This window comes from Jaculus jaculus, chromosome 7, assembly GCF_020740685.1.
Source record: "Jaculus jaculus isolate mJacJac1 chromosome 7, mJacJac1.mat.Y.cur, whole genome shotgun sequence".
Classification (NCBI taxonomy): domain Eukaryota; kingdom Metazoa; phylum Chordata; class Mammalia; order Rodentia; family Dipodidae; genus Jaculus; species Jaculus jaculus.
The window spans coordinates 47,021,163-47,037,632 of record NC_059108.1 but is presented as its reverse complement, the minus strand read 5'-3'; the positions used below and the strand labels follow the sequence as shown (position 1 = coordinate 47,037,632).

The 16,470-nt window shown below is 34.2% G+C and overlaps 1 protein-coding gene across 5 annotated transcripts in view; it reads left to right on the top strand.

The window, feature by feature from the left end:
• Positions 1-16,470, top strand: part of Grik2 (glutamate ionotropic receptor kainate type subunit 2) — a 744,982-nt gene that overhangs the window by 243,581 nt on the left and 484,931 nt on the right. For all 5 annotated transcript variants that reach the window (XM_004660601.2, XM_045155009.1, XM_045155007.1 and 2 more), the window contains one exon: positions 1,581-1,838. In XM_004660601.2, coding sequence (XP_004660658.1) covers positions 1,581-1,838 — 258 coding nt within the window. The remainder of the gene's footprint in view (positions 1-1,580; positions 1,839-16,470) is intronic.

Below are 16,470 nucleotides of genomic sequence, written 5' to 3'. Positions count from 1 at the left end.
TTAGAACTGAATTATTATTTAAATCATGCAGTAATTTTTAATGTATTTGTTTATCAAGATATAATGGTAGACACTATTTCCAACTACTCTGTGAGCTGAGGCAGGGGTGTCACCTGCAAGGGGGAAACTGGGTAGCAGAGACCTACTCCCAAAATAAGTAGAAAAAATAATTAATTAAATAAAAATAAAAGAATTCTCTAATATTTTCAATATATCAGAATAATCTGAGGAGCTCCTTACTATAATTTGAGCTTCTTTCCAATTGTGATTTGTGAAAAATCTGGTAAAGGATGGTCCTTTGTCTAAAGCATGTCCATTAACATCCTATATGGGATGGAATTTTCAGGCTCCAGCCTAACTGAATGAGCATTCTGATCATTATTTAGTAAATCAGAATCTATATATACAAAATCTGTTTCTTTAGAGCATATTAGATTGTTTAATAAATTTTAAGCAAACAAATGCTCTTTATCTAAAATTTACTTATCTATGCTTTGAAATATTATCTATCACACATTTTGTTTGGAAACCAAAAATGCCAAAAAATTTAATGAACTATTCATTGGGAAGAGATGAAGCTGAATAATCAATTAATGTCTATTTCCCAATTACAAAATTGCTTCTCAGTTTTATCTAATTATTTACCACTAGAAGCAAACCATTTATTTCATCTTGGGGCATTTCTTTCTTTCCTTTAGAAATTTTCTTTTAAGAAACTTGTGTTAAATACAGGGTTGTTTCATATTTATCCTAATTTTCCCTTAATCCAAGTTAAGTGTATTTTTCATACCACTACTTTATGATATGTAGATATATAAATAGATAATATTCCTGTTTCCAATAATTATTCACTTTCTAGGCCCAAACTCATCAATTGATTTATGTACCTTATTGAATGTGAGGTCCATATAGATTGCATTTCAACATGAATACCCTCTACTTTCTTTATACCTCAAATAATTGATGTAATTAGTAGTCATGATAATAAAATTCCCACAAATAAATGCTACCTTTAAAAATATTTATGACTAATGTAAAATTTATATAGCATCCAAAAGCCACAATATAGAGAAGATTGAATACTTACATGATTTTGGTGCTATTCCCACTCAGTATTATTGGTTCATTTGAAACTAGCCCTAACAGGATATACATGGGTGTTTGTACATCTAATTTGACTATCAGATATGTGCATATCTTTACCTATGTTTAGTTGTAGATATGGGGAATATGAAGCCTATGACTTTTGAAGGATAATCAGTGAGTTTGAGAAACTATTTCATGTTCCTAATAAGAACTATTGCTCAATGAACGCTTCCCTATTTAAATGAAAAATAAATCCCTTTCTTTTCTCTTGTCCCTGATATTATTTACAGTATTATTTGAAGTTTAAGTCCCAGCTGCCTGGATGCATTCGTTATTCTGTAACATTCTGAAAACTTCCAGTCAGAAAGTAAAAGTGAAATTAAAATGTAGTTATTACATTAAAGAATTTAGTCTTTGGGGTTAGAAAAAATTTTGCATCTTGGGCACATGGCAACTTCTCTTCCATGATTAACAGACATCTTTCTCCTCCTCAGCCTGCGACCAGCTATCTCTCGGGGTGGCTGCCATCTTTGGACCTTCACATAGCTCCTCTGCCAATGCAGTCCAGTCCATCTGCAATGCTCTGGGCGTCCCCCACATCCAGACCCGCTGGAAGCACCAGGTGTCCGACAACAAGGATTCCTTCTATGTCAGTCTCTACCCTGACTTCTCTTCCCTCAGCCGGGCCATCTTAGACTTGGTGCAGTTTTTCAAGTGGAAAACCGTCACTGTTGTGTATGATGACAGCACTGGTAAGAAAAGTCCTTGCTTTGCAGCTATGTGTTTGGAGCAGACAGCTTCAGGTTCACTGAGATGAACTTCCAGACCAAGCACAGTTATGAAGGAAGGGATTTATTGAAGCTTACTGATCCAGGGGAAGTTCCATAATGGCAGACGAAGCTGGCCTGCTTTCACAGGGTCAACCAGAGAGAGAAGCACAAGCCTAAAAGCCAAAAGCCACAACACACTTCAAGTACTCCAGCTAGGCACACTTTGCATATCTTTAGATTGAAATCTGAAACCCACCACCACACCTTAAGATCCACCCAGTGACACTGCCTCCAGCCAAGTGGCTGCAGATGCAAACTACAAATAAATAAAAAACTGAATATGTTGGGGGCATCTATTCAAACCACCACAGTGTTCAATAGATGTCATTTTTCCAGAGTCCATTCCAGCTTCTGTCTGGGTCTGTCTGGGATTTTGTGTTCTGTTCTATTTTGTTTCAATATATATATATATATATATATATTACTTTTGTTCTGTTTTTTAAAAGTTAAATAACAGAGGCATTTGGGAACAGATGACATCATTTCACCCATCCAAACATGTACCAACCAAATCACATACTTTTACCTCATAGTTATAAACTAAACAATTTTGTGACATATCAGATAGCTTGAAGTATAAATTGAAGAATAAAGATGATATAACTATAATTTGAAAGGTTTATTCAAATAATTTTCTGTTTAAGGTAATTTCTTGTAGTAAAGTCTTATGATTACCTGCCAGCCAAACTAATCAAAAAATTTACATCTTGGAGCTGGGCATGGTGGCACACCTTTAATCCCAGCACTTGGGAAGCAGAGGTAGGAGGATCACTGTGAGTTCAAGGCCACCCTGTGACTACATAGTGAATTCCAGGTCAGCCTGGACCAGAGTAAGACCCATACCTTAAAAAAAAGAAACAAAAAAGAAAACAAAAAAATTTACATTTGGGGGTGCTCAGAAAAATAAAGCATTCATAGCCAATTTGAAGACAGGAGTTCTGATCTCTGACACCAGAGAAATGCTATTTGGGATCCTAGGGAAGCTGGCTAGCTTGATGAGCCAAATCAGCAAGCTCTGTGCTTGAGACAGAAGGAAAAGTGATTGTGGAAGAATCTTATGTCAATCTCTAGCCTCTGACATGTTCCACACAGGCCTAATATACACAGACACGATGAGAGAAAGAGAGAGATTTACAGTTTACAATTTTGACATAATATTTGTTTATACGCAAAGAATGCATATGTAAATAATAAATTTTATGGCCACAAAGTGTGTTAAGATTCAAATTTTTGTTTGCCTCAGAGAGCACCTATTGGAATATTCAAGAGATTTTGTCACTGCCTTTTTCTAGGCACCATTTAGAAACTCAGAATAGAATTTAATAAAATGGCATTTACTTCATTTAGAATGCTTTATTGAATTTTCTTGCTGAATCAGTGTTGTCTGTGTTTTGTTTTCATAAATATTTTTGTAGATGAATCATCTTGATGTGTTAATTAAAAAGAAGTCTCAGAGAAATATAAAAGCATCAGTAGACACAACCTAGTAGTATTTACTGACAAGTTTTTGGTAAAAGGGTTATTGTGCTATGACAATCAAATCTTATTTAGGGAATTTTTCAATACCCTAGGTGGGGCTTCAAATTAGAATATAAAACACTTTATTTGGGTATATTTCCCTATGCTTTTCGATATACATTTAGGGTAAAATTGACTTAAATTTAAATTTTCCCCAGTGATAAGAGGAACAAATTTGTTCCTTTGTCCTGCTACACTCTGTATGTATGCAAAAGTTTTGTAGAAATTGGGGCTGGAGGGATGGCTTACCAGTTAAGGTGTTTGCCTGCAAAGCCAAAGGATCCGGGTTCAATTCCCCAGGAACCATGTAAGCCAGATGCACAAGGGGGTGCACATGTCTGGAGTTTGTTTGCAGTGGCTAGAGGCCCTGACACTCCCATTTTCTCTCTCTCTCTCTCTCTCTCTCTCTCTTTCTCTGTCAAATAAATAAATGAAATAAAAATATGTTTTAAAAACAGTTTTGTAGAAATTTGTTCATCTTCATATGAATTTTTTGCAACTTGATTCCAAGAACACAACAAAAGTACCATCTATATTGATCAAGTCATTTTTATCCCAGAGATTTAGGGGTGGTTCAACAGATGAAAATTGATAAATGTAATACACTACATGAATAAACTTTGGTTAGGAATGACAAGATTATTTCACTAGATTCAGAAAAGTTCTTTGGCAAAATCAACATTCCTTCATGAATAAAATTCTTAAGGGATAGCGAGATTGCTCAGTGATTAAGGTACTTGCCTCCAAAGCCAAAGGATTCAGGTTTGATTCCCCAGAATCCATGTAAAGCCATGTGAACAAGGTGGCACATGTGTCTCTTGTTTGTTGGCATTGGCTGGAGACCATGGCACACCCATACTCATTCCCTGTGCTTCTTTCTCTCTCAAGTTAAATAAATAAAATTTATTTTTTTTTAAAAAGCTCTTAAAATTAACAAGCATTTCTGATAAATCCTTTAACTAAAATTAGACTTGTTAATAAGTTTTTTTTTGTAGTTGTTTTTGTTTTTTTTTTTTTTTTTTTCAGTTTTTCAAGGTAGAGTTTCTCTCTAGCACAGGCTGACCTGGAATTCACTAGGTAATCTCAGGGTGGCCTTGAACTCATTGTAATTCCTACCTCTGCCTCCTGAGTACTGTGAAGGCATGCACCACCATGCCCGGCTATTAATAAGTTTTTTTTAATGTTATATTTCCACCAAATCACTACATTTTTGTCACTGATCAAGTTCTTCAGAAGGGGCTTGATATGAATGATTTTTCTAAGCTTTCATACAATATAATGGCCCTTGGCATCTGGGTTACAAAGAGTCCACTGACTTTTGTGTTTATGAATGAGCATATAAAAACTTAGAAATGGCAGTCACATGCATGTGAATCAGTAAGTGAATTATTTCCCCATTCTCTTGACACAATTTGTTTATGTTAGTCAACCTTATATATCCTTATTTGCACATGCACACATGTATATGCATTCATATATATGGTGTACATGCAATATTTTTATTTCTTTTTAAAATATATGTTATTTGTTTATTTGAGAGAGAGAGAGAGAATGGGCACTCCAGAGCCTCTAGCCATTGCAAATTAATTCCAGACACATGTGCCTTCTTGTGCATCTGGCTTATGTGGGTCCTAGAGAATCAAACTGAGGGGGGTCCTTTGGCCTTGCAGGAGAACACCATAACCACTGAGGAATCTTCTCCAACCCACATATTTATTTCTAAACTTATTATTGTTCATCGTAGGAAGAAGATTGGCAAAGATTTTAAATGTAATCAATATACCACCTTTCTTAACTAGATTGTGTGTGTGACATGTTTATATGATTCGTGTGGATCTTGAGTGATTGAACAAAGAAAGAATGGGTTTGCAACCAGCTCGCATTATTATTGGGCAATGTAAAGATTTATGTGCCATTAATCATTCAGATCTAAAAATTATAACCATTTGTTTCACTAAGACAAACTTAAATATATAACAATACATGTACATGAGTATATATTTTTCAAATATGCTTACATATGTTTAATGGAGTACTGACATCAGATTAAATTTATAAAAGAACATTCAAAATATTATTAAAATACCTGGGCATGATGGCACATAGCTAGAGCATCAGCATTTGGGTAGCTGAGAATGGAGATACTCCATAAGTCCAAAGCCAGCCATACTACAGAGAAAGACCCTAACTCAAATACAAAAAAAAAAAAAAAAAAGGAAGAAGAGAAAGAGGAGGGGGGAGGTAGGAGAAAAGAGAGAAGGAGAAATATGAAGAAAAGAAGACTTTTTTCCAGTTCATCTCTTGAAGTTGAAATAGATAATTGAACATCTCACAGGAATTTGAACATATGAATATTATATGTTAATATTAATGTCATTCGTAGTAATTTAATTTAAAGCCTCAAAGAGAAAATTCAATCTTGTGCATCATTTAATATAACCAATACTAATGGGCCTATGCTGCTTTCCAGGAACAGTTGCAAGTATGACTGTATGACAGTAAGGAAACAGTGATCCATGAGGTTGTGGCAGAAAAGGAGACAGTAGCAAATATGAATGTATGACAGCAAAGGAATAATTCATAGTGAGATTGTATGTCAACAAAGGAATGGTTGAAAGTGCAGTTGTCAGGCAGTAAGGAAACAAAGTCCCTACTCTTTCTGTGTTGCAAATGTTCACTACGGGCATATTATTATTCATGTTTTATAAATACTTAAATAGCCAGTCATTAGTTCTCTCTTAATTTAAGTTACATTTGAGAACTTGGGTGTTCTTAATTATTTTACATAATAGTATTAATGTGAGTATGGGCAGTAGAGTCCACCCCAATGTATTTGTTATTATTTAAGAGATTTTTCTGTAAGTTAATGTCATAAAAGTGAAATCCTAGTGATACCATTCAAAAAAAAAGAATTTGTGAACTTCCCAATTTATCCATAAAACTAGTTGATGATGTGGAGGAATGTGATTACCACTAGGACTACAGATGAAATGAGGAGGCACTCCCCTTATCCCCAGAAAGATAAATATTATTGACTATTATGGGCTGGTGCAACAACTCTTTCCTGCAGGACACACATGAGTCATTTCAGTTATGTGTGTTTTTTTTCCCTTTCTAGTCATATTTATTGTGGATGCTATTTCTCCTATTTATATTAATCACTCTTTATTGTGTTGCTCAGTTTGATACAAGATAATTTTTCCTTCACCAAACCCCCAAACAGATGGGATTATAGATGAAATATACTGCTGGAGTAGGAGAAATTCTTAAAATGATGTTAACAGGACCTATTTTTTTATGATTATTAGCATTGCTTTTTGTCATGGATGGATGCTTTTAAACACCATGAAAGTCTGTTATACCATTGAATGTTGTCCAAAAATGATGGAAAAGAATTGGCTTCAGAAACAAAACTGTGCTTCTGTCAGTCATTTTGAAACATATGATTCATTTTAAATATAGACTAAAAATAACTTGGATAGCTGTCAGCTTGTAAACAATTCCAGGATACATTGTGAATATTCACTTTTAAATCCCTGTGTTTCATCTTTGTTTATAGATCAGTCGTCCATTACCAAAGAACTAGGCTGGTAAGCAGAAACCTAGGATTCTATTAAAAGTTATGCTGCCTAATTACTGAAACAACATTGGAAAAATAAAGATGGAATGAAAGTAAATAACTTCAAAGAGCTATCATGGATTACACACTGCCAAATTGGCTGTCAAGTGCATTATTTTACTTTGTCCTTAAATTCTATGGGCTCCAAAAGAAAAGGTTATGACCTCATCATGCCTACTTCCTTCCTGCCTCTCCTAACACCAAGAAGTCTCAGAAACATACAAGTCTTCCCTGATATTTTCCTTATCTGGGGTACACAATCAAGTCTGAAATGTGTCAGTCCTCTGTCTCTGATCTCTCAGATTTCTTTCTCCTCCATTGTGTGCTATTATTAGTATCAAACTAAGCATCATCTTTCATTTGGTCTGCTATCAACATTATGTATTCTAACTGGATTTTTGTTATTTGGGTTTTGCATCTAGATAATCTAGTCTATACCCTTCATTTAGAGGATTTCAAACATGGAATTCTTTCTGAGTCCTCCTTAAGTAATTTCTCATTTTTCTAAACATCCTATTAAGATATTAAAAAAAACAACTTTATAAGTAATCTATAGTCTGGACTTCTCCAGTTCTTTCAACTTGAATCTCTAAACTTTCCTCAATTCTAAAAATATTATTTTGTTATTGAAAACTCTCATTTTTGTATTAAGTAGAAACTGTGTATGGACACATTATATGTTGGTATGATCATTTTCCTCCTCTCTGCCCCCACTTCATTAAGGGCTATCCTTAGTGTAATTACGATATTCATGATGTAGTTGTAGGTTACGGGTTGTGAGATCAGCAGTCTGTCATTAACCATTAGGGACATTCATTTGCACATACTTACTATCTGGCTTTAATATCACAAAGAAAGGCTTCTCTGGCCTCTTTTACACAACTGAAACAAGTTGACTTCAAAAACAGGTTGACAAAAAAATAAGTTTGGGAATTTTAAAGTTAAGGGCCATATATGCCTCACAGAATTGTTGACATTCTTAATGAACTATGTAAAGTACTTCCTTGGACACACAAAGTGGAATGCATGTAGCTTAACACTGAGAGTATCAATAGAAAGGCTGTGTGCCATGTCATCTATTCTTCACTTTAGTAATAAGGAAGTGCTGTTAATCCAACTCTTTGTACATGTGTGAGGGGGTTTGGTATGTGCAAGTATGCATGCATATGTCAGTGTGTTGGCACCTTTGTGAAGGACAGAAGACATTCCAGGTGTCATTCTCAAATTTTGTCATCCTTTTTTGAAACAGGGTTTCTTCTGGGCTTGAAAGTTGTCAATTAGGATAGAGTGGCTGGCCTGTGAACTCCTGTATTCCACCTAATGCTGCTTCCCCAGTGTTAAGATTAGAATTGCTTTATCAATGCACTTAACATTATTATGTGGGCTCTGGGTATCAAATTCTGGTCTTTTTACTGATACTAACTGAGCCAAGTCTTCAATCCTACTACCACTTTTTTTTTTTCAATGAGAGAAAACTTGAATGCAGTGATTTGATCAAAGGTATGGAAGAACTTAGATCTGTGACATATATAGTCGAATTTTAAACTCACTTTGTTAAGTAGTCTGATGTGATGTTAGGTATTAGCTTATTTAGTTTCCTTTTCTTCACTCATTTTTGTCGTTGTTTTAAACAAGGATATGGCAGAATTAGAACTATAACTTATTACAGTGTGTAGAATGTACGAGTGGTATTGAGGAGTAGTATGAGGATTTCTGATTGAAAAAGAAGGGAGTTTTAGTTAGTAATTTGTGTAATGGTTTGGGGTAGAGAATTCTAAGACTTAATAGATACAAGTTACAGTATCTAATCCACTGATCTGGGAAAGAACAATAAGTAAAGAACATAAGAATGGCTTTTATGTTTCTGATCAGAGCTACTGTACAGTTTCAGATTTGTTTAATGGGGCAGGGAGAAAAAGAAGCATGAGAGAGATAAGTGTATTCTTAAAACATTGAGTTATATATAACAAAGTGACCTATTTTTAATCCAATAATATTGATAGTACCATAAATCTATCTTTACATAGGAACTTGGTATGAGCATGTAATATTTCAATTGGTGTCTCTACACCCTTTCAATGGGACCTGTTTGTGTTTGAGGATTCAAAGAAAACCAACATAAGCCCCTAACAAGGCTCCAAAAATTCAGAGCTATGTTAGTGATGGCTAGTCATGGAATTGAATATAGACATGAGAAGAACCTAGGAGAGAGAATGTAAATATTTTTAATTAATGGTAAAAATTAGTCATTGTTCAGGATTTGGAATACTTGACAACTTGATCTTTAATTAATTTCTGTTATATGATAATAAAAAATAAGATCTGTATCCCAAATGAAACCAAGAATACTGTCTACTACTATTCTCGATATAATAAGTTTGAATGGAATATACAGTATTATTTTCTAAGATATATATATTACCTGTGTGTGCTTTTGGAGTTATTTAAACTAAATGCAAGGTCAATTAATAAAGGAGCATGAATTTTATTTCATGTACAGTCCACATTTAAGTAGGATATAATACAATGAAACAACTGAGTAAAATTAATTTGAAAATATACATTCCTACAAGAAACTAATTCTAAATGAAATGACAATTCCTGTGTTGTATAACATAGAACCAAGTAATTTCAGTTTAAATTCAGGGAGTGGAGTAATTTAGGCCCAATATGATTATTTGTTGTACATTTAAAAAAAATGTTTATTTATTTGAGAGCAACAGACACAGAGAGAAAGACAGATAGAGGGAGAGAGAGAGAGAATGGGCATGCCAGGGCTTCCAGCCTCTGCAAATGAACTCCAGACACATGCACCCCCTTGTGCATCTGGCTAACGTGGGACCTGGGGAACTGAGCCTCAAACCGGGGTCCTTAGGCTTCACAGGCAAGTACTTAACCACTAAGCCATCTCTCCAGCCCTATTTGTTGTACATTTTAAGCACACAACTTCAAGTTCTGTGTTCTCTAATTCCAAGTACAAATGCTATTAGCTGTTACAAGCTAAACTCAATTATTTGGCTATAGTTGATTGCATAGGCTGGCATAGTACTGTTTGTACAAAGTTGGCTATATTTGAACTTGAATTCTTACTCCTAATTTACCAAGAATAAAAATGATACCATTGTCTCTTGGATTCTAATTATGTGATGGTATTTGTAAGTGTCTTCATAGGACTAATTTTTTTTTTAATCCTTAAAACACATATGAATATTAAAGAACAAAAGTAAAATTCCTATTGTACAGCAATCACACAATTCATATTTATAGCAGAGAGGGATGTACAAGAATGCTTCACTCTAATGAAATCTTAACCAGGTCTCATAGATGAGCTATGACTATAAATGCAAAAGATAACATGCAATGAGCATGGTAACTGCCAGTTTCCCCGAACTTAAATTTTACCTATTTTGAACATCTTAGTGTGTATAATTTGGTTGGAACTTGCTCCATATGCCTTCTTGCTCTTTTCCTCTAGTCTGGGTGGCACAGGAAGAAAGAACCACTTAAGTCTCTCTGAAGCACCTGTGACTCCCTGGATCCTTCTGTGTTCCAGTATGTCTTCCACTTTGGCTCTGCTGTACTTGATCTCTTCCTTTGCTTCCTTTCCAGCCATTTGAACTGACTCTCATATTCTTGTCTTATTCTTTCTTTCTGTTTTTCTTTCTTTCTTTCTTCCTTTTTACTGGAAATCCAGTCTTTATTTATAAAACCTTACTGTAACTTTTGGTGGGGGCTAAAAGTCGCTAGGTTGTCTGTGTAGTAAATCAAACCGTTCCAGTAGCAGAACATGCTTGGGAGGGACACTAGCTTTCTTGTTTCTGTTCATCTACAATGATATCACCCTCCATCTCCCAAACCTTTGTTTATAAGAGTTCCATGTGACCCTGTAGAGCATACTGTGCTGTTCTACAATTTGTTTATTCCTTTGTCAGCTTCTGCATGATGACAATCAGTGATAAGGGACTGTGGGTTGGTAGCACTTTGAGTTATCCAGCATTATGGCCTTGATTGCCATTGTGGTCCTCTGTGTGACCACATAAGTTCACCATAGTGGTTGGGTTTGGGTATTGCTGGAGCCACCATGATAGCACCACATAGTACAGAGAGGAAAATCGTAGCCAGTACAACTCAGGCCCAGCTAAGAAAATGCTCTCTTCTCAATCTCTTAACCTATCCTTGATTTTCATGTTCCTTAAGTGCTGATACTGATCAAGGGTTTATTTCTAGTCTTGCTTTCTCATTTGCCTGAGTCGTGTCCTGTCTGCTGCCCTATTTAAGATCATCTACTTGGCATAGAAAAATAGTCCTCTTGTTTACAAAAATAAGGGGAAAAAAAGGATAAAGTTTATTTCCATTTCCATTTCCACAGGTACAGTCCATTACAGTGGGGAAGGAAGGCATGGTGGCAGGGACATATGCTGGAAGGTCACATCACATCCACAGAAGCAGAGAAGAAGTAGGAAGTAAGGCTGAGGTATAAAACCTCAAATCTTATTCCCAGTGACCCATTTCCTCCACCAAGGATAAACCTGCTAAAGGTTCCACAATCTTCCCAACAGTTTCACTAGGAATTCAAACACATAAGCCTATGGGGAACATTTTAAACTCAAAACACAATATATGCTTTCAGTGATTGTGATATTATTAAGGGCAAGGACCATGCTGCTTATCCTCTATGTGCCCCAGAGCCTAATACTCAATTAGCCCATAATAAATAGTTTTCATCATTGGCAACGTGAAAGGCACATACATACATACATAAAGACATACAACATAAAACCTGACAAGAAACCATATACTAAATTATGTAAGCTGAATACAAACCAGAAACTAAATTATATAAGCTGAAGATGCACATGATCAATACCTAATGACTCTTTAGAGTAATAACAATAATGATAGCCTCTTTGCCATATATATATATGAATTTTAACACTTCTTAAAAATGTTGTATTTGGTTATTAATTTATTTTCAAGGAGAAAAATAAAATAAAGAGAAGAGATACAGACAGAGGGAATGGGTACACAAGACTCTCCAGCCTCTGCAAAGGAACTCCAGATGCATGCACCACTTTGTGCACCTGCTTTACATGGGTATTGGGGAATCAAATCCAGATCACTAGGTTTTGTAAGCAAATGCCTTAACCACTGGGCAATGCCTACAGCCCAACACTTTTATTCTTATATACAATGCACTTTTTTTCTAACTCCTGTCATTTATATTCTCTCTTTCCCCTTCCCCTCCCTCAAAAACTGTATAGACTAATGATATTTCCAGATGTCAAGCTGTTTAGTTGCTCCCAAGTTCATATAATAATAATAGTTTGAGGGCTGGAGAGATGGCTTAGCAGTTAAGCGCTTGCCTGCGAAGCCTAAGGACCCCGGTTCGAGGCTCGGTTCCCCAGGTCCCACGTTAGCCAGATGCACAAGGGGGCGCACGCGTCTGGAGTTCGTTTGCAGAGGCTGGAAGCCCTAGCACGCCCATTCTCTCTCTCTCCCTCTATCTGTCTTTCTCTCTGTGTCTGTCGCTCTCAAATAAATAAATAAAAAATTTAAAAAATAATAATAATAATAGTTTGATTCCTCATAATATCTCTAGACTTCCTCATCTTGCTTCTTTGGAATTCCTTCTCCCAGTAGTACAACATGACTTGCTTTGAGTAACTATTCTGCCTTATTCATCATGGGCTACTGTCTTGGGCTCTTTGGTATGCATAGATAATCTCTCTGCCTGGTAGTCACTTCCTAGTCATTACTTTCAAGATGAGCCCCAGGTAGTCTGGTGAAATAACCTTCTGTAAGTACTACTCATGTGAGTTGATAACTCTATTTTGGCATCTATGATGATATTTATTGCTGACAACATAAGTTATCATTAGTTCTGTAGTATACTTTATTTTTATCATATTAATATAATCCATTTAACAGGTGTATGGCTTTCTTTGACTTGAGAGCTCTATGTTATAATTTACTCATTAGTGACTTTTTTTTTTCATTTTTTCTGTGTTTACTGCACAAGTGATTATGTTATATATACCATGTGTCAGTATTGGATTCATCCTGAGAAGAATCATCAGAATAGAAAAACTCCCTTTGTCTTATGAACTCAGTTCCAACAAAGAGGAATAAACAGGAATGAAGCAAATATGTATAGTATTTAGTGTCCGATGAAATGATCATTATGTTTAAAGATAAAGCAAGAAATGTCTCTAGGAAGTGAAGTGAGGACGCATTACAATAGGAAACAGAGTTGTCAGATGAGGTTTTACTGAGAATGGGGCACTTCAGCTAACCAGAATTTTCAAGAAAAAGCCCTGAGGGTATCTGAAGAAAGTGTTTAAGCAAAATGGTAATGACTAAAAATGTAAACACAGAGGTAAAATGGTTAGGAGGAGTAATTTTGGGGAATTATAAAATCTAGCATTTTATATAATATTTGATTATATATTAATAGGTTTCATTATTATCTTTGTGTTAATGTAAAAATAGCTCAGTGTAGAGACTTGTCCATATAGAAGTTCACTGTTATGTTAGTTGCATAGTATTGGTTATTATTTAAAACACTACTTCTAAAACTTGATAATATTTCATTTAATTGTGACATAATTTAAAGTAAAAGGAAATGCTTATAATTTATCAATACTTAACAGATGTATTAGATTATTCATTGACTAAAATAATTAATTATATATCAGAAACATTAAAAACAGATAAATTAAAATCTTTTTGTATTACCATTCCTAAAACAATTTCATATTGTCTGGACCCTAATGTTTGATATTTAAGCTTGCATAAAAGATCATTTTATTTTAATCTATACACATATACATGTGTATACAGATAGGCAACAACATATACATAGTAATTATATATAATTAATTTATTATATATTGTATTTGGAACATTGTTATCTAAGTCTTATGTATTTTGAAAAGACCAGAAAAAATAATTAAGACTTTATGTCTAGACAGATTAATTATCCATCCTTATTCCAAAATTGTAAATTATTTAAATCTAAAACAGAGTAAGTATACTTAACTTAGCAAACCAGGAAAATTAGCATATCCATGAACTCAAACATGTTTTGTTTTTACATGAGAATAATCAAATTCATTCTCCTAGGTATTTTTAAATATACAACTAATCATTGTTCATTGGTATCCCTCTAAAACCTACTCTTTCTTTGGCCATGTTTAATTCTCTACTGGTTTTTCTCTTCCCTATTCTTCCCATATCTAATAATCATTATTTAATTCAACTTATAAAAACATTTTATCTTTTATATATAATTAAGAACTTATACATTTGTCTTTCTGTATCTGGCCTAATTTGCTTAACATAATAACCTTCGATCTAACCCATGTCACATATGGCAGGGTTTCATTCTTATGCTGAATATCCCATTTTATATATACATGCACGCATCAGTTTTTCATCTGTTCTCCTATTGATGGACATTTAGCTTAAATTTTATCTTGGATATAGTGCTGCACAAGCATAGTAATGCTAGTATTATTTTGACATTTACCTGATAATGAGATTGCCAAATCACCTAGTAGTTTTGAGTTTATTTTATTGCATTGTATTTGTTTTTATGAGTCAAGGACTTGATATGTAGCTCAGAAGGAACTTGAATTTTAGTCTATTCTGCTGTAACTTCACAAGTTCTGGGAAACCAAGTATATGTTGAGCCCATAGTTCTAGTTTTAGTTTTTGTTGAGCATACAAATTATTTTCCATAATGGGTATACCAATCTATATTTCTACTTACAATATTTATAAGCACTCACTGTCATTGCCTCCTCACAAGCAGTTGCTATTTTCTGTAGTTTTGTTAACCATCCTCACTCACTTGGTTGAGATGGGATCTCATTGCCATCTTGATTGGCATTGCCCTCATGATTAGTGGTACAGGATAAGTTTTTAAATATAATGTGGCCATTTGCTTTTGAGAAATGTCTGCTCATATCATTGACACCTATTTCACTGAATTATTTTTGTAGTGAAGTATAAAGTTGGCATAGTGTTCACTCACAGCATTTCAGTAACTCAAAAAGAAATTCATGAGATGATATTCACATAAGTTTATTTAGTGAATACAAAATCTTTTATAAACAGAACCTTTACTAATGAAGTTAATTTTAAAAAAAAAAGCCTAACATGCACCTCTGTGTTGATATAACCCAAAGGTCTTATTTTACTCCTCACAAGTATTTTCAGCAATATGCATTTTCATGTAATAAAATTATTATTTAAGGGATAATAAAATTAAAATCCAAACACTAGTTCTTAAATTTGGTTGGTATAATGGAATTATCAAGGTTACTGTTAAAACTTCAGATTCCTAGCCCAACTGCTATGATTCAGTAGCTAAGGTGATATAGGAGTTGCATTTACAACAGGAAACATAGCTAAATAGAGCAGGCTTGGCTAGTGTGTCCTGATTATTTCTACTTCTACACTGTCTCATATTGCAGTTCCTAAGTCCGTAAATGTTAATTGCGGCCAAGTGGACTCTTTAGTCAATTAAATGTGATATCTGATATTACACATTTCTATGGAGAAGCATTTACATGCCCTATATTTGCTTCACTAGATCATTCATTCTTGGCTATAGAAATTATGCTACAGGTTCATTACATTAAAAACTCCCAAGACAATATAAGAAAGTTCTGGAAAACTGTATATGCATCAGAGCTTGATCATTGAAACCTCAACTGTTCTATTAAATCACTGTGATTTGAGGGAGGGGCTCAATTTTGCTATAGCATGACTAAGTGTCAAACTGCAGTGTGTAATAAAAATATTAATATGACTGATTAAATTATTTCATGTTCATCTTTTTGTAACTTAGCAGAAAAGAGATGTGGCTTGGCCATGTGGTATCTATGTTTTTAGGTTACTACTAGTGCTGCAAATCTCATAACCATAACCAAATAACCAGGAGCTACATGACCATGACTCATATTTACAGATTTCACATGTTGAAAGCAAGTGACTTTAACCACTGAGCAATCTATCCAGCCCATGTTGTCACATTTTGAGAGACTGGCACACTGGTCAATATATTATCTATGGGCAAAATTCTCAAACTAATTAAAATTTTTAGCCTATCTTAAAATGAGATTTAATATTCATAAAATTATCTATCACATTTTAAAACATTTATTTCAGTTGTCTAAACTTCTATAATAAATCAAATATGTTATTCTAAATATTCTTGTCCTTGGAATATGAATAACAATTTTTGACTAACTTTGATGTGAAAGAAGAATATTCCATTCTGGTACAGCAAAAATTATAAAATGTAACTTCTAGTAGCTTAGAAAAAAAAATAATTGGTTTCTGCTTATATTTATTTCATTAAACATATAATAGTTTTCTAATAATTTAGTTGCTAAAGATTTTGGGGAAAAA